Source organism: Pleurodeles waltl, chromosome 6, assembly GCF_031143425.1.
Source record: "Pleurodeles waltl isolate 20211129_DDA chromosome 6, aPleWal1.hap1.20221129, whole genome shotgun sequence".
Classification (NCBI taxonomy): domain Eukaryota; kingdom Metazoa; phylum Chordata; class Amphibia; order Caudata; family Salamandridae; genus Pleurodeles; species Pleurodeles waltl.
In genome coordinates, this window is record NC_090445.1 from 1,225,406,774 (window position 1) to 1,225,425,579 (window position 18,806).

The window sequence follows — 18,806 nt, forward strand, 5'->3', positions numbered from 1 at the left end:
ACTTGTTCAGAACTTGGGGGTGAATTTCCCATTCGTGGACTTGTTGGTGGTCTCGGCAAAGGTTGTCTGCTAGTTGGTTTTGTATTCCTGGAATAAATTGTGCTATTAGGCGAATGTTGTTGTGAATCGCCCACTGCCAAATTCTTTGTGTTAGGAGGCACAATTGTGTTGAGTGTGTTCCTCCTTGTTTGTTTAAATAATACATTGTTGTCATGTTGTCTGTTTTGACAAGAATGTATTTGTGTGTTATTATGGGTTGGAAGGCTTTTAACGCTAGAAATACTGCTAACAGTTCTAGGTAATTGATATGAAATTTTGTTTCGTGTATATCCCATTGTCCTTGAATGCTGTGGTGATTGAGGTGTGCTCCCCACCCTGTCATGGAAGCATCTGTTGTTATAACGTATTGAGGCACTGGGTCCTGAAATGTCCGCCCTTTGTTTAAATTTTTGCTGTTCCACCATAGAAGCGAGAGGTATGTTTGGCGGTCTACCAACACCAGATTTTGAAGTTGACCCTGTGCCTGTGACCATTGTGATGCTAGACACTGTTGTAAGGGTCGCATGTGTAGTCTTGCGTTTGGGACAATGGCTATGCATGATGACATCATGCCTAGAAGTTTTAGCACATGTTTTGCTTGTATCCTTTGGTTTGGAAACATAGCACTTATTACCTTGTGGAATGCCTGCACTCTTTGTGGACTTGGAGTGGCAATTCCTTTTGATGTGTTGATGGTTGCTCCTAGATATTGTTGTGTTTGACACGGTTCTAGGTGTGATTTTGTATAGTTGATGGAAAACCCCAGTTTGTGAAGGGTTTGTATGACAAATGTGGTGTCGTTTGCGCATTTTTTTACTGTGTTGGTCTTGATTAGCCAATCGTCTAGGTAAGGGAACACATGTATCTGTTGTCTCCTGATGTGTGCTGCTACTACTGCTAGACATTTTGTGAACACTCTTGGTGCAGTTGTTATTCCGAATGGCAACACCTTGAATTGGTAATGTATTCCTTTGAATACGAACCGTAGGTACTTTCTGTGAGAAGGGTGTATTGGTATATGAAAGTACGCATCCTTTAGGTCTAATGTGGTCATGTAATCTTGCTGTTTGAGCAGTGGAATGATGTCTTGTAGTGTGACCATGTGAAAATGGTCCGATATGATGTAGGTATTTAGTGTCCTGAGATCTAATATTGGTCTTAATGTTTTGTCTTTTTTTGGAATTAGAAAGTACAGGGAGTAAACTCCTGTGTTTTTTTGTTGTACTGGTACTAACTCTATTGCATCCTTTTGCAGTAGTGCTTGAACTTCTAGTCCTAAAAGTTCTAAATGTTGTGGTGACATTTTGCGTGTTTTGGGGGGGATGTTTGGTGGGAAGTTGTGGAATTCTATGCAATAGCCATGTTGGATTATTGCTAATACCCAATTGTCTGTTGTAATCTGGTGCCAAGATTGGTAGAATTGGCTTAGTCTTCCCCCCACTGGTGTTGAGTGAAGGGGTTGCGTGACTTGAAAGTCACTGTTTAGGTGGAGGTGTTTTTGGAGTCTGGAATCTTCCCCTACTCCTTGGGAATTGACCCCCCCGATATCCCCTGAAACCTCCCCTTTGGAAGGAACCCTGATATGGTGTGGTTCTTGTTTGTTGGCTGGTGGTGTCTGTGGGTTGGCCACGAAACCCCCCTCTAAATGGAGTTTTTCTGAAAGAGCCTCTGCTCTGCGGGGAGTAGAGTGCGCCCATGGCCTTGGCCGTGTCTGTGTCCTTTTTAAGTTTTTCAATGGCTGTATCCACTTCAGAGCCAAAAAGTTGTTTCTCGTTGAAGGGCATATTAAGGACAGCCTGCTGGATTTCAGGTTTGAAGCCTGAAGTGCGTAGCCAAGCGTGTCTCCTTATGGTGACAGCAGTGTTGACTGTTCTTGCTGCAGTATCGGCTGCGTCTAGTGAAGAGCGGATTTGATTGTTTGAGATCGTTTGTCCCTCTTCCACTATTTGCTGCGCCCTTTTTTGGTATTCCTGGGGAAGATGGTCTACGAGAAGTTGCATCTCGTCCCAGTGTGCTCGGTCATATCTGGCCAGCAGCGCTTGTGAATTTGCGATGCGCCACTGGTTGGCTGCCTGTGATGCTACTCTTTTCCCTGCCGCATCAACTTTTCGGCTTTCTTTGTCCGGAGGTGGGGCGTCGCCAGATGTATGTGAATTTGCTCTCTTGCGAGCTGCCCCTACTACCACGGAGTCCGGTGGTAACTGCGAAGTAATAAACACTGGGTCTGTGGGTGGTGGTTTGTATTTCTTATCCACCCTTGGGGTGATGGCTCTTGATTTTACGGGCTCTTCAAAAATTTGTTTTGCGTGCCGTAACATCCCTGGTAGCATTGGGAGACATTGATATTGGCTGTGTGTAGCCGAGAGGGTGTTAAATAAAAAATCATCCTCTATAGGATCGGAATGCAGTTGGACATTGTGGAATTCTGCTGCCCTAGCCACCAGTTGCGAGTATGAGGTACTGTCCTCTGCCGGTGACGGCTTTGTGGGGTATGACTCGGGATCATTGTCCGGCACTGGGGTGTCATACAGGTCCCAAGCGTCTTGATCCTGATCGTCATGACTTAAGGTAGTTTGCGCTGGTGAGTGCATTTGTGGCGGTGTTTGTGCCGGCGATGCCTGTGGTGGAGAGGGCGGAGGCGTGACTTTTTTAACCACTTTGGCTTGTGGTTGTGCGTCATCCTTTGGAAGTCCGATCCTTCTTTTCCTCATGATTGGGGGAAGGGTTGATATCTTCCCTGTGTCGTGCTGGATGTACAGTCTCTTTTGTGTGTAGTCCGATTCTACACTTTGGAGCTCTTGTCCAAATCTGTGCATTTGGCCACTTATTCCTTGTTCCTCTGAGTAGGATGAAGGTGTGGTATTTTTCGGCGCCGAGAGAGAATCTTTTTTCGGTTTCGGCACCAACAGAATTTTTGTTCCTTTCGGCATGGATTCTCGGTGCCGATGTTTTTCGGTGCCGGTATCTTGTTTTTGTCTCTCGGAGCCACTTTCTCGGCTCCGAGGTTGCTCCATGGCGGTCCCTCGACCGGAGTCGGGTGTCTTCGCTATGGGCGTGCCCTTTTTCGGCGCCTTCGACGGGTCGCCTGTTTTATGGGTCGAGCCATGGCCTGTTGGCAGTGGCGTCCCCTGGGCTTTCGGTTTGTCGATGGATTTACTTGTCGACGTCTTACTCACAGTTTGTTGCTGTTGTTCGACGTCGGAGTCTCCGGATTCTGATTCCGGAACCGAGAATGTTTCTTCTTCCTCGTCGAAACGTTGTTTTGTCGACGTGGACGCCATTTGTTGACGCCTGGCTCTTCGGTCCCGGAGTGTTTTTCTGGACCGGAAGGCTCGACAGGCTTCACAGGTATCCTCCTTGTGCTCGGGGGACAAGCACAAGTTACAGACCAAGTGCTGATCTGTATAAGGATACTTACTGTGACATTTTGGGCAGAAACGAAACGGGGTCCGTTCCATCGGCTTCGATGTCGCACGCGGTCGGGCCGACCAGGCCCCGGTGGGGGATCGAAGCTACCCCAAAGTCTTCCGATGATCGGTGTCGATGTACCTAACTATCCCGATACCGAACGGAACAATACCGGCGCTTTCTTCCGAGATTCTGACTAACTTTCCGAACCGAAACACGGAGCGAAAAGGAATACGTCCGAACCCGACAGCGGAAAAAAACAATCTAAGATGGAGTCGACGCCCATGCGCAATGGAGCCGAGGAGGGAGGAGTCCTTCGGTCCCGTGACCAAAAAGACTTCTTCGAAGAAAAACAACTTGTAATACTCCGAGCCCAACACCAGGCAGCGGACTGTGCCAAACATGTGTATCTGCAGCAACATATGCCATCGAACATTTTGTTACTTTATTTCTAGAACAATAAAGGATTTTTGTTGCAGGTAAGTACAGTTGTAAATAGGTATCAAGCATATGTATCAAATGTACTTTGTTCGTGTTTTGCAGATAAAACAGTTTACGAGTAAGTAACAATTTCAAAAGTAGACACTCAGTGCAATTTCTCATAGCAGCCAATGAAGTCCTAGGGGAGGAAAAGTATTAGCACAGTTTACAGGTAAGTACTCTACTTACGATCCCAGTCTTCGGGGGTTAAGATATCCACAGGCCGAAGTTAAAGTTGACCCCAAAAGTGCACCACCAGCAACACAAAGCTGGCCAGCTGCAGAGGTGGACGTTGGTGTTTGGTTTTCAATAGAACCCTATGAGGGCTGGGGAATCTCAGAAGAAAACAGGCTGCAAGTAAGCACTCGCAACTTCAGGGCACTTGCCTGGGGGGTTTAGCGGAGCATCAGGGGTAGACCACAGGTCAGCTGCCAACACATACCCAGCAGCACTGAGGCAGCCGGGTGCAAACACAGAATCAGGCGCCCAATGCTTTTCAATCGGGTAACCCAGGGGGTCACAAAGATGGTGCAGGCTGTGTCCAGGGGATTGATTGTGAAAAACCAAAGGCTGGACAAGTAGGAGAAGTGCCCGCTAGAAACCTTGGTCAGATCTGGTTACGGTCAGGGAGGTCTTATGGATTTAGACTGCAGGCGTCGTGTTGGTGCTGGAGGGGTCAACTCAGGGTGGGCTCGTGGTCAGAATCGCTTGGGGTACTTCTCTAGACCGGTGGACCACTTGGGCACGGGCCATGGGTGTCAGGTGCAGAGTAGGCAGGGCTTCCAGATCCAGGTTGGTTCTGGAATCCTTCTTGTGGACAGGGCTGATGTCCTCGGGAGTTCTTAGTCCTTTGGTGGGCAGGCAGTTCTCTGGGGGTTAGTAGAGGTTGTTGGTCCTGCAGGATGTGTCGCCTTATTGTCGCACGAGTCTTGAAGCTACAGACAGGCCGGCAGGGATGGAACCTTGTCTGTAGTCTTCACTGCTGGGGTCGGCTCTTCAGTCCTCCTTCTTGAGGTCGCCAGGAATCTGAAGGTGGTGGTTCAGGGGTGCCCCTAAATACTAGATTTAGGGGCTTTACATGGGCCAGTGGGGAAGCAGCCAATAGCTAATCTCCCCAAGGATGGCTATACCCCTTCCTGTGCACACACCCTTGGGGGAGTAGGGCACATTCCTGTCCCTATTGGCTACTCTCCTCCAAAGCAAGATGTAGGTTTCTGCAAAGAGAGGATCACTTCAGCTCTGGATACCCTAGGAGGGGTCCCAGCTTCAGTGGTCACTCTGTTTTTCATACTTTTCCCACTGGACCTGCCGCCAAAAGTGGGGCTTGGTCTGGAGCGGGCATCTCCACTAGCTGGAGAGCCCTGGTGCTCTTTAATAGGAGATTTGAGCCTTTGAGGCTCACCGCCAAGTGTTGCAGTTCCTGCAGGGAGGTGTGAAGCACCTCCACCCAGAACAGGCTTTGGTCATGACCCCAGAGAACACAAAGGCTCTCACCCCATGGGGTCTAAAACATGTCTGTTGGGGGCAGGCTGGCACAGACTGGTCAGCCTTACACTAAGCGGTTGGGTAAAATACAGGGGCATCTCTAAGATACCCCCTGTGTGCATTTTACAATAAATCCAAAACTGGCATCAATGTGGATTTATTGTGCTGAGTAGTTTGATACCAAACATGGAGCTGTGGCATTCGTAATGACAAACTCCCAGCCTATGTAGTCAATATGGCCACACTGCACTTACACTGTCTAAGAATGGACTTATAACTGTAGTGTGATATTGCTCATGCAGATATGCCCTCACCTGTGGTATGGTGCACGCTGCCTTAGCGCAGTAAGGCCTGCTAGAGGTGGGACTTACCTATGCCACAGGCAGTGGGGTTTACGGTCATGGCACCCAGAGGGATGCCATGTCGACTTTACCTTTTTCTTCCCACCAGTACGCACAAGCTGCAATGGCAGAGTGCATGTGTTTGGTGAGGGGTCCCTTAGGGTGGTATAATACATGCTGCAGCCCTTCGGGACCCTCCCTGACCACAGGGCGCTTGGGGCCTGGTTAGCAGAATCCCAGCACACACACAGTCATGGTAACATTAACCATCATGATAAAAGGGGGGAGGGACCATGCCAAAAGGGGCACTTTCCTACACCAGGCCCCCCCAGGGAGAGTTGTTGGGAGGGAAGCTGGGTCTCCAGGGACAACACAATCATCCTGTGCACTGGAGCCCCAGTTGAAGATTTGGCCCAGTCCCCGAAGAACATCAGGAAGGGCCTCATTAAAGGAGAGAAAGGGCTCTGCAGAGATTGCCTCTGGCGAAGCACCTCTATGAAGACACTGCACTCGACTTTGGCAGATCTTAACTGCAGGTCCAAGACTTATTCCATCCTGCACACACATCACTATCACAAAAGATGCACCTCCCCCCCACCCCCCTCTTCCATGGCAGAACCCTGAGAAGTAATTAAGGGCAGAATCCGGAGAAGTGCCCAGACCACTGCATTACCGAGCTCTTCATACCAGTTTCTTCCTGGTAGGGGGTCACCCTCAAAGGGTCCATAACTCTTGCGCATCCCATTTCATTAAAAAGGGGTGGGCATAAACCAGATGGCACCAGTGTCGACGTTGGGGTGGTGCTGTCTTGGAGTCAGAAATTGATATCAGCTCTCTCATCAGAGCCGGTGTTGGGGAAACTGGGGCTGGGGAGGGTGGTGGCACCCATGCCAGCATCGGTTCCAACTTGAGTGTTGATTCAGAGGGACAGGCTGGATTTGAGGGTTAACACTTGGATGTTAAATCAGCCGGGGCACACCTCTCTGCCATGTGGGGCCCAAAGACACACCAGAGACGGCCACAGGCACAAAGATGCAGTGCATGGTGTCGTAGAACTCCTTACGTTGGGAAGCAGTCACTCCTGGGAACTCAATTAAGCAAGGAGTACACCCAGCTCCTGTCTCCTCGGTTGGAGAGGCAGTCCTAAAAGCACAGCACATGCTAGGGGAAGCAGATAAGTCCTTCAAGTTCTTTTTCTTGTGTTTCTTTGACTCTGACTGCAATCGTGAAGATTTAAAGAAGGATGGCTATCTTTCTCAGGAACAACCCAGGAAATGGCCAGAGATCTCCCTTTTGGAGCAGGACGGGATTGGCACGTAACGTTCCTCTGCCACACCACCAGGAACTTCAACATCCGCTCAGGAAAGACCTTTGAGTTCATAGACTTACAGTCTCGGCAGGCCTTGAGATCGAGACCCGACCTCAGACATCACAGGCAAACCAGTGTGGGTCACAGACAGACATATGTCCGTGACATTCCTCACATGGTTTAAGCTTCAGGGGTTTGGTGAGAAACATGTCTGTAGCACACTGGACACAAAAGCTTAGAGAAAATAGTTAAAAAAGTTGGTCAAAACATGACTGAGGTAGGTCTCTGAAGCTGAGCTGTTGGCGTGGAAAAAGAGGAACTGATGTCAGCATACCAGGGTGACTCCTATATAGGCACTATGCATCACTTTCTACATGGACGACATCGACGCAGAGTCATTCAACACCACCTACCACAACACAGAGATACTTACTCATGACTTTCCAGATCCAGTCCGACACCTAGGGAATGATTTAAGGTGAGCAATCTGTGGCTTTAAGTCCCTAACAGAAAGATAGCACAAGCCGGACTGCATAAATTACAGGTCACTTAGAAACTCGTAGTTCCTTCAAAACTTATTACACTGACACTAAAGCAGCTTTAAAAACAGATCAAACTGGTCTTCTTCCTAATCACAGTGCAAAAATAGAAGAGAATCAACCCAATACTATGAAAGGTCGCAGCATACAAATAACAGCTTTGTAAGTTTGACACACATTTTCAGAAGCACACGGGACATACCTGATGTTCTGTGTGATAATGCTGCTCCCTAACTCCAAATTCACTTGATGGTGATAGAACAGGGTTAATTCCAAAAGAATTGCCAAAACCCATTTCAGTGAGATCCTCTTTTGAATTTGTACAGGAATCTACCTCCATTCCACTGTCTGTGACAGGACTAATGGCAGAATACGTGGTTGGTGAACTTTCATTTGAGAGTGGCGAGGTGGCTCTAGAAGAGAGCGCATCAACAAAAGGCACACCACCTACAAAAACATTCAAGATACATTACTTGTAACAGTCATTAGAACCTGTAAGCAGGTTAAATGTGTTAGGCATCCAAATGAAAACCAAGATTGAGTGTGAAAAAGTAATAAGCCTCCAGAAACTTGTTAAAAAAAAATCCAAGAGGTATTAGTGTATTAGCCGTAAACACAGTTCGTAATTATGATGATTCTTATCACAATTACAATACTTTCTGCAGCTTCAACTGTATTGACGACATGTGCATATCCCTTTAAAAACAATACTGATGTATTCACCACAATGCATTGCTCAAGTCAACTCCTTCAGTTCTAGCTTGCGTTTCACCAGACAAACTTCTGCTTAAAGCTGAGTGGCCAGTTTATCAATGAGACAGTTTTCTACTATGGAGGACCACAATTACAGCTATCGAACTTACTTCTCAGTCATGGAATACTCATCCTACAATAATCTTCATAAACAGAATTGCAAGCAATTCTTCCAACTAGAAGGGGATAATGAGAAAGATAACATTCTAATAAGAAAGGTGAGTTTTCAAGGCAACTTAAAAAAAAAAAATAAAAAAAAAAAAAAAAACACAAACAAAACCGAGGTTATGGTGTTCTGAGGAGCTAAGGGCCAGATGTAGCAAAGGTTTTTACCCATTCTGTGTCTATGGGAAAAAGAGTTTTCGTACATATGGCCCCAAGTCCCTAAAGGCGGACATCTGATGGCCTAAACCAAGGGCACACACCTCATCAGCTGAATGCCTCATTGTTCATATGCCTTCAACTTAGGCATGCTCTGGCACCTTCTTTTAGTGGAGTGATGGACATCCCAGAATTCAGACCACTTGATGCGAAAATCATCACTACCCCCACAAAGAGAATATCCCACATATATGAAACACTCGGAATTCACAGCCCCAATGTTTTTTCACAGCTAAGTAATGACGCTGAGAATGACTTAGGCACTCTAGTAGAAGGGGAGTGTTTGGAAACTTTTCTGCTGCAGAAAGATATTTCTACTGCAGTATGGTTTGAACTGATACAACCAAAATTTCATCAGCAAATACCCTAAAAAAAGGAAATAACCTACTTGTCTGCAGCGCAATGAAGGTTGCAGAGACTTCTTGCATTTAGTATGGAGGTGTAGAGTTTTGCAAAGACACTGGCGTATGACTGCAAAAGGTGTATCAGAGGTGACATAAATCAAACTCGTTATTTTTCCATGATGGCCACTATCTAACGTTGCAGACAAACTAAAAGCTAATAAACATACAAAACAGTTTACTAGACTTGGCTTGGTGATCGCCAAAAGGGATATAGCACAGACATGAAGAGTACCAAATGTACAAGTTACTTACCTTTGGTAACAACATTTCTAGTAGAGACATTCTAGTTGCAGATTCCTGGCCTTAGAATTTTCCCCCAGGCATCAGACTGGATCCGGATATTTTTTCTTCGAGCAGTACCCTTGCGCGTCTCTAGGTGGCGTCAGTCAACTCCGCAGGCGCCATTGGCATCGTAGTCACCGTGATGACGTCTGGAGTAGTACATAAATGCTGCCTCAGCGCGGTGACGTCAGTTTCTTTTAACGACTTTCCAAGCCAAAGCGCAGAGCCACTAAGTACACTGATATTGGTGCGCCAGAGCTAAGGACCTGTAGGAGGAATCCCTATCACTAGAAATCAGCTCGCAAGCGGGGAGGATGGGTGGGTCTGTAAGAATACGTCTCTACCAGATATTTCATTACCGTACGTAACTTGTACATCTGATAGAGACTCCTAGTTGCAGATGGCTAACCCTAGAAGAGATACCCAAGTGTAAGGAAATGCCTTCATTGGCATGGTTAACCTCTGACTTTTTTTTTTACTTTTGTTGATGCCAGTTATGATTGAAAGTGTGCTGGGGCCCTGCTAACCAGGCCCCAGCACCAGTGTTCTTTTCCTAAACTGTATCTTTGTTCCCACAATTGGCACAGCCCTAGCACACAGATAAGTTCCTTGTAACTGGTACCCCTAGTACCAAGGGCCTTGTTGCCAGGGAAGATCTCTAAGGGCTGCAGCATGTCTTATGCCATCCTGGCGACCCCTCACTCAGCACATGCACACTGCCTCAAAGATTATGCGTGCTGGTGGGAAGAAAATGACTAAGTCGACATGGCACTCACCTCAGAGTGCCATGCCCACCTCTCCATGCCTGTGGCATAGCTAAGTCACCCCTCCAGCAGGCCTCACAGCCCTAAGGCACGGTGCACTTTACCACAGGTGAGGGCATATGTGCATGAGCACTATGCCCCTACAGTGCCTAAGCAAAACCTTAGACATTCTGAGTGCAGGGTAGCCATAACAAGTATATGGTCTGGGAGTCTGTCAATTACGAACCCCACAGTTCCATAATGGCTACACTGTAATCTGGGAAGTTTGGTGTAGGAGGCTGGCCTGGCTTGTAGTGGGTACCAGAGGTACTTACACCTTGTGCCAGGTCCAGTTATCCCTTATTAGTGTAGAAGAGGTGTTTCTAGCAGCCTAGGCTGATAGAAGGTAGCTATGGCAAAGCAGCTTAGGCTGAACTAGGAGACATGCAAAGCTCCTACTATACCACTGGTGTCATATGCACAATATCATAAGAAAACAATACTCAGAGTTACCAAAAATAAAGGTACTTTATTTTTATTACAATATGCCACAAGTATCTCAGTGAGTACCCTCCGTAAGAAGGTAAGTAATATACACAAGTTATATGTACACAAACCCAAAACAGGTAAGTAAGAGTCAGAAAAGTAATGCAAACAGTGTAGAATTACAATAGGTTGCAATGGGCAAACATAGGTCTAGGGGCAACACAAACCATATACTCCAAAAGTGGAATGCAAATCACGAATGGACCCCAGACCTATGGGAGCTTGTAGAGGGTCACTAGGACTGTAAGAAAACAGTCAGGGTGTCCAAGATACCCAACCCCAAGACCCTGAAAAGTAGGATTAAAGTACACCTACTACCCCAAAAGAGCACAATAGTCGTGATAGGGGGATTCTGCAAGAACCACAAACACCAGCAAAACACTGAAGATGGATTCCTGGACCTGAGGACCTGCAAGGCAAGGGGACCAAGTCCAAGAGTCGCAATAGTGTCCAGGGGGGCAGGAGCCCAGAAAACCCCGGATGAAGGTGCAAGGAAGCTGCCTCCAGATGGAAGAAGCTTAGGATTCTGCAACAACGAAGAGAGCAAGGAACTTCTCCTTTGGATGGAAGATGTCCGACGGCGTGCTGAAGGTTGCAGATGTGTTCCCATGCAGAAATACAGCAAACAAGCCTTGCTAGCTGCAAGGGTCGCGGTAGAGGTTTTTGGGTTCTGCTGGGGACCAGGAAGGACCAGGGTGTTGCCCCTTGGAGGAGGAGACAGAGGGGGTGCTCAACAACTCAGAGAGCCCCCAAAGAAGCAGGCAGCACCCGCAGAAGTACCGGAGAAGGCACTTAGAAGATTTGTGAACCGGAGCTGGCTCAGAGTCACAAAGGAGGGGTCCCACGATGCCGGAGGCAAACTCAGAGGGTTGAGCACTGCAGGACGGAGTGCTGGGGACCCAGGCTAGGCTGTGCATGAAGGAAATCCTGGAAGAGTGCACAGGTGCAGCTGCAAATCATGCAGTACACAGGTTTGCAGTCTAGCGTGGGGAGGCAAGGACTTACCTCAACCAAACTTAGACTGAAGAGTCACTGGACTGTGGGAGTCTCTTGGACAGAGTTGCTGAGTTCCAGGTACCACGCTCGTCAGGAAGAGAGGGGACCCAGAGGACCAGTGATGCAGTCTTTTGGTGCCTGCGTTAGCAGGGGGAAGATTCAGTCGACCCACAGGAGATTTCTTCAGAGCTTCTGGTGCAGGGTGAAGGCAGGCTACCCCCAGAGCATGCACCACCTGGAAACAGTCGAGAAAGCCGGCAGGATTAGGCGCTACAATGTTGCTGGTAGTCGTCTTGCTACTTTGTAGCGGTTTCGCAGGCGTCCTGAGCAGTCAGCGGTCGATCCTTTGGGAGAAGGTGAAGAGGGAAGTGCAGAGGAACTCTGGTGAGCTCTTGCATTCGTTATCAAAAGAATACCCCAAAGCAGAGACCCTAAATAGCCAGAAAAGGAGGTTTGGCTACCAAGTTAAGGGGATTTGGCTACCAAGAGAGGTAAGAGCCTAGCCTCTGACGTCACCTGCTGGCACTGGCCACTCAGAGCAGTCCAGTGTGTCCCAAACACCTCTGTTTCCAAGATGGCAGAGGTCTGGGACACACTGGAGGAGCTCTGGGCACCTCCACGGGAGATGCAGGTCAGGGGAGTGGTCACTCCCCTTTCCTTTGTCCAGTTTTGCACCAGAGCAGGGCTGGGGGATCCCTGAACCGATGTAGACTGGCTTATGCCAAGATGGGCACCATCTGTGCCCATCAAAGCATTTCCAGAGGCTGGGGGAGGCTACTCCTCCCTAGCCCTTCACACCTATTTCCAAAGGGAGAGGGTGTAACACCCTCTCTCAGAGGAAATCCTTTGTTCTGCCTTCCTGGGACCTGTCTGAGGGGTTGGCAGCAGCAGCAGCTGCAGTGGAGATCCCGGAAAGGCAGTTTGGCAGTACCCGGATTCTGTGCTAGAGACCCGGGGGATCATGGAATTGTCCCCCCAATACCAGAATGGTATTGGGGGGACAATTCCATGATCTTAGACATTTTACATGGCTATGTTCGGAGTTACCATTGTGACGCTATACATCGGAAGTGACCTATGTATAGTGCACGCGTGTAATGGTGTCCCCGCACTCACAAAGTCCGGGGAATTTGCCCTGCACAATGTGGGGGCACCTTGGCTAGTGCCAGGGTGCCCACACACTAAGTAACTTTGCACCCAACCTTCACCAGGTGAAGGTTAGACATATAGGTGACTTATAAGTTACTTATGTGCAGTGGTAAATGGCTGTGAAATAACGTGGACGTTATTTCACGCAGGCTGCAGTGGCAGGCCGGTGTAAGAATTGGTAGATCTCCTGGAACCCCAATACCCTGGGTACCTCAGTACCATATACAAGGGAATTATATGGGTGTACCAGTATGCCAATGCCTCGTTCTACGTCTCGCCAGTCTATCCCTAAGCCTCGAAGCACTCCCACAAGATCTCGGAGCAGGTCACGCTCCCGGAGGAGGTCTAGATCAAGGTTGCGCCATCAGCGAAGGACCCCTTCTTGGTCCACATCGTCGAGGTCTTCCATAAGAGGTTACTACCCGACTCTGACAGACTCTCCACCAGCTAGTTTCCCCCGGTGGATGATATAACAACCTTCAATAAGGTGCTGTTCAGAGGAGCACAAAAGCTTAACATTGATGTTCCGGAACCTTCAACTTCCTCATCTGTGATCTTCTAAACCTTGCAGCACAAAACAGCTTCCAGGAAGTTGTTACCACTCGTGCCTGGTCTTTTCCAGCCGACCATGGAGATTTTTCTTACACCAGCAAGCCTGCGTTTAGCTCCTGCTAGGATCCAAAAAAAGTACAAGGCCCCCGATCAGGACCCTTTATTTCTCAGGGCTGATCCACCAACAGACTCAGTCATATTAGCCACAGCCCGCAAGACACATTCAGTGGCGTCATCGTCAACCGTACCGCAAGACAAGGAGAGCAAACATCTGGACTCTCTGGGTAGGAAGATGTGTGGGACGTCGGCGTCTGTGATGAAGGTCTCCAGTGCCTCAGCACTCCTGGGCAGATACGATCGATCCCTCTGGGATTCTCTAAGCAGATTTGCGGAAAAGCTGCCTAGGGAGGACAGGCAGGATTTCCAGGAGATCCTTCAGGAGGGGAGTTTGGTGGCCAATCAAATCATCAGCACAGCTGCAGACGGCGCAGACTTGGCGGCCCATGGATATGCGCATGGGGTTTGCGCAAGAAGATCTTCCTGGCTGAGGCTCATAAGGTTAAAGCAAGAGGCGCAACATTGTATCTTGAACGGGAACTCTATTTGGTGCCCACACTGATGACGAGATGGCACGTATGAAGGCGGAGGTCGACACGATGAGGGCCTTCGGTCTAGAAAGACGGAAAGATTTCAGAAGTAGGTATAGACCTTACGACAGGCTCCCGTTCCAAAAGAGGGTTCAAACCCCTCATTGGTCCCAGAGACCGCAACAGAAGAAAGGGCGTCCTCTTTTCCAGTCTCGCAAGGCCGCAAGAGATCGAGGATCAAGCAGACCGCAGCAGTCTATCCCCAAAACCCCCGCCAAGCAACGAGGGTTCACTTCCCTTAATTCTGTCTACCACTCCGGTTGGGGGAAGTATCACAGAGTTCGCTCAGAAGTGGCATGACATAACAAGAGACAAATGGGTGCTGAGCATTGTAGAGAATGAATACTCTCTTCTTTTCAGACACCCTCCACCTCATTTACCACCAAACGGATCGAAGCCTGCACACATGGACTTACTACGCAAAGAAGTTTGCATCCTGTTAGAAAAAAGAGCGATAGAAAAGGTCCCAGCCGCTCAAAGGGGAAAGGGAGTATACTCCAGGTCGGAAAGGAGTCTTCAGACCTATTCTAGACTTGAGGTTGCTCAACAAGTTCATCCGGAAGCAAAAATTCAGGACGCTGGCTCTTCATCAGATTTTCCCTCAGCTGCATCGAGGAGACTGGATGTGCTCCATAGATCTGCAGGATGCGTATTTGCATATTCCGATTGTGCCCAAACATCGAAAATTCCTTCAGTTTGTGATAGCCCCTCAACACTATCAGTTCAGGGTGCTACCTTTCGGCCTCAAATCTGCCCCTTGCACATTCTCCAAGTGTGTAGCAACGGTAGCAGCACATTTACAGAAGCAGAAGATCTTCATTTATCCATACCTGGACGATTGGCTACTGAAAGCCTGCTCTCCGGAACAGGCGAAAAGACATCTAAGCATGGTCCTCAGTACTTTCCGCTCTCTAGGTCTGCAAGTCAACTTCCAAAAGTCCACTCTGATCCCAACTCACACCCTCCACTACCTGGGGGCGATACTGAATACAGAGCTAGAAAAAGTGTATCCTTCGGAGGAACGACTATCATCAATAATGAGGAAGTGTCACGATCTTCTTGGTTCCCCTGCGCCTACGGTCCGTCAGGTGACATCTCTGTTGGGCTCCATGGCCTCTTGCATTTTCATTGTCCCGAATGCCAGGCTATATATGAGACCTCTACAAGAGACTCTAGAAGAGCAGTGGAATCAGCACAAAGGCCAATGGGAGGCCAGGATACTTCTTCCTACGGAGTACGGCAATCATTGCAATGGTGTCCTTCCGACACTCTGGTAACGGATGCATCGCTACAGGGCTGGGGGGGCTCACCTGGGTTACCTTCAAGCTCAGGGCTTGTGGTCCAGCAAAGAGAAGACTTACCATATCAACTTGCTGGAGCTCAGAGCGGTTCACCTGGCTCCCAAATTATTTGCACCATTGATTCAGGGAAAGTCTCTGCTGGTAAAGACGGACAATACAATGACAATGTATTATCTACACAAACAAGGGGGTACGAGATCCTGCCCCGTCTCAGGAGTCTCAAACCATTTGGCACTGGCTGATAGCGAGAGGAATGTCTCTTACAGCGTTCCACCTCCCAGGGCAACAAATCGTAGAGGCAGATTTCCTAAGCAGGACCCTCGCGGATGCTCACGACTGGGTTCTTCACGACGAGGTCGCCGCAGACATCTTCCTTCACTGGGGTCAGCCACAGTTAGATCTGTTTGCAGACGAAGTAAACAAAAAATGCCCAGACTTCGCGTCCAGGTTCTACAGTCCAGGGACTCGGGGGAATGCCCTGTTGAGAATGGTCAGGGATATTTCTTTACGCTTTTCCACAAATCCTCCTGATACCAGCAGTGATCAACAAACTCTACAGGTCCAACAACAGAATGATACTCATAGCCCCGCAATGACCTTGACACTTCTGGTACACAGATCTTCTCAAGTTGTCAGAGCAGCCGCACAAGATCTCCTTTGCAGGCTAGGAGGCAAGATCCTTCACCTCAACCTTCCCTCTCTGAGCTTGACTCCTGAATTCCTGCAGTATGGGCATCTAGGGCTCTCGCAGGAATGTATGAACATTTTAAAGGAGTCCAGAAGGCCGTCCACGTGACGCTCCTACTCGTTCAAGTGGAAGAGATGCTACATGTGGTGTCAACAGCAGGGTCATAATCCTATTGTCTTACCTGCTCCATCTGGCGAAATCAGGTCTGCAGTTTTCCTCTTTTAGGGTACATTTATCTGCCATTACAGCTTATCGTAAGTCGCCCTCTAAGAAATCCTTCTTTACCATGCCAGTAGTCAAGGATTTCTAAGAAGGTTTAAAGAAAGTTTTTCCTCCCATTCGAAAACCCTCACCTCCATGGGAGCTGAACATAGTGTTATCTAAACTCATGGCCACTGCTTTCGAACCTATCCACAAAGCTTCCCTATAGCACCTTACGTGGAAGACAGCGTTTCTCGTAGCCATTACTTCAGCTAGGAGGGTTAGTGAGAATCAGGCTTTGTCCTCCAGAGAACCGTACACGTTCTTCCATGATGATAGAGTTGTCCTGAGAACTCATCCATCATTCTTACCGAAGGTGGTGCCGATTTTCACATTAATCAGACTATATCGCTCCCAACTTTTTTTCCCAATACGGGTACTCTGGCGGAGAAAGCTTTGAACTCCCAGGATCTTGAGAGTGCTAAAATTTTACCTGGATAAGACCAAATTAATTAGACGATCTGACCACCTGTTTGTAAATTATGGACACATGAGGACAGGCGATGCTGCCTCATAACGAACTATTTCTAAATGGATAGTCTTGTGTATTGTAACTGCATATCAATTGGCTAACAAATAGTTATCGGCTAGGCCTAAGGCTCATTCAACAAGAGAAAAAGCAGCTACTGCTGCCCTCCTTAACAATGTTCGGATCTCTGAGATCTGTAAGGCCACTACATGGAGATCACCCAGTGACACAGGGGCTAAAAAATACATACAATGAAAATGGGGGTAACATGCCAGGCAAGATGGTACTTTCCTACACAAACCCCCCCCCCGCAAGGACAAGACTAGCCTTGTCCTGATGAGTCTTCATTGTCTAAGTGGAAATATCTGGAGAGTCCATCTGCATTGGAGTGGGTACTCCCAGGTCTATGTTCCACTGCATAGTCCACTCCCTGTAGAAATATGGACCACCTCAACAATTTAGGATTTTCACCTTTCATTTGTTTTAGCCAAAGTAGAGGTTTGCGGTCGGTCTGAACAATAAAGTGAGTGCCAAACAGGTATGGCCTTAACTTTTTCAGTGCCCAGAACACAACAAAGGCCTACCTCTCTATGGCAGACCAACGCTTTTCTCTAGGGTTCAACCTTCTGCTGATAAAAGCAACTGGTTGATCCTGGCCCTCAGAATTCAGTTGTGATAAGACTGTCTCTACCCCTAATTCAGATGCATCAGTCTGAATAATGAATTTCTTGGAGTAACCTAGGCTTTTTAGGACCGGTGCAGAGCACATGGCCGGTTTGAGCTCCTCAAAAGCTTTCTGACAGCTAGCTGTCCATAACACCTTCTTATGCATTTTCTTGCTTGTGAGATCATTAAGAGGGGCTGAAATGGAGCCATAATTCTTGATGGATCTCCTGTAGTACCCTGTGAGGGCTAAAAAGCCTCTCACCTGGGTCTGAGTTGTAGGGGGAACCCAATCCATGATAGTCTGGATTTTCCCCTGTAGTGGTGCAATCTGTTCTCCACCAACCAGGTGGCCCAGATAAACCACTTTCTCCTGCCCTATCTGGCACTTTGAGGCCTTGATCGTGAGGCCTGCCTTTTGCAGGGCCTCCAAAACTTTCCAAAGGTGGACCAGGTGCTCATCCCAGGTTGAGCTAAAGACAGCAATATCATCAAGATATGCTGCACTGAAAGCTTCCAACCCTTGCAGGACTGTGTTCACCAACCTCTGAAAAGTGTCAGGTGCATTTTTCAAACCAAAGGGCATTACTGTGAATTGGTAGTGCCCTCCTATGGTAGAAAATGCAGTCTTTAGTTTAGCATCTTCTGCCAATCTGATCTGCCAATACCCTGCAGGCAGATCAAAAGTGCTAAGATACTTGGCAGAAGCCAGTGTATCAATGAGCTCATCTGCCCTGGGAATAGGGTGAGCATCAGTTTTGGTTACCTGATTGAGTCCTCTAATCTACACAAAACCTCATCTCCCTCTTTCCATCTTTGGTGTGAGGTTTTCGTACAAGCACCACTGGGCTAGCCCATGGGCTTTCAGAAGGTTCAATCACTCGTAAATCCAACATTTTCTGCACCTCTTGTTTGATGCAGTCTCGGACAGTCAGGCTGCCTATACATTTTACTTTTGACAGGCAGGCTGTCTCCAGTGTCAATTGTGTGTTCACACCAGGATGTTGTACCTGGTACAAGTGAAAAGAGGTCTGAAAATTGGCTTAGGAGATTGATGTAGTTGTCTTGCTGTTCTGCAGTCAGACAATCTGCTATGACTACTCTTTCCACGAAGGCATCTGCTTCAGTGGTGGAGAAGAGAACAGGGAGAGGGTCACTCTCTTCTTCCTGTCCCTCATCGGTTACTATGAGCAGGGTGAGATCAGCCCTGTCATAGTAGGGTTTAGGCGGTTGACATGAATCACTCTAAGGGGACTCCTGGCAGTGCTCAGGTCTATCAAATAGGTAACCTCACCCTTTTTCTCAACAATTAGATGGGGTCCACTCCATTTGTCTTGGCGTGCTCTTGGGGCCACAAGCTCCAATACCCA

General features: G+C 48.1%; 1 protein-coding gene across 3 annotated transcripts in view; it reads right to left on the reverse strand.

Annotated features, from left to right (window-relative positions):
• The window catches only part of GBF1 (golgi brefeldin A resistant guanine nucleotide exchange factor 1), a 1,570,387-nt gene that overhangs the window by 1,237,232 nt on the left and 314,349 nt on the right, over positions 1-18,806 (reverse strand). For all 3 annotated transcript variants that reach the window (XM_069240539.1, XM_069240538.1, XM_069240540.1), the window contains one exon: positions 7,804-8,048. In XM_069240539.1, coding sequence (XP_069096640.1) covers positions 7,804-8,048 — 245 coding nt within the window. The remainder of the gene's footprint in view (positions 1-7,803; positions 8,049-18,806) is intronic.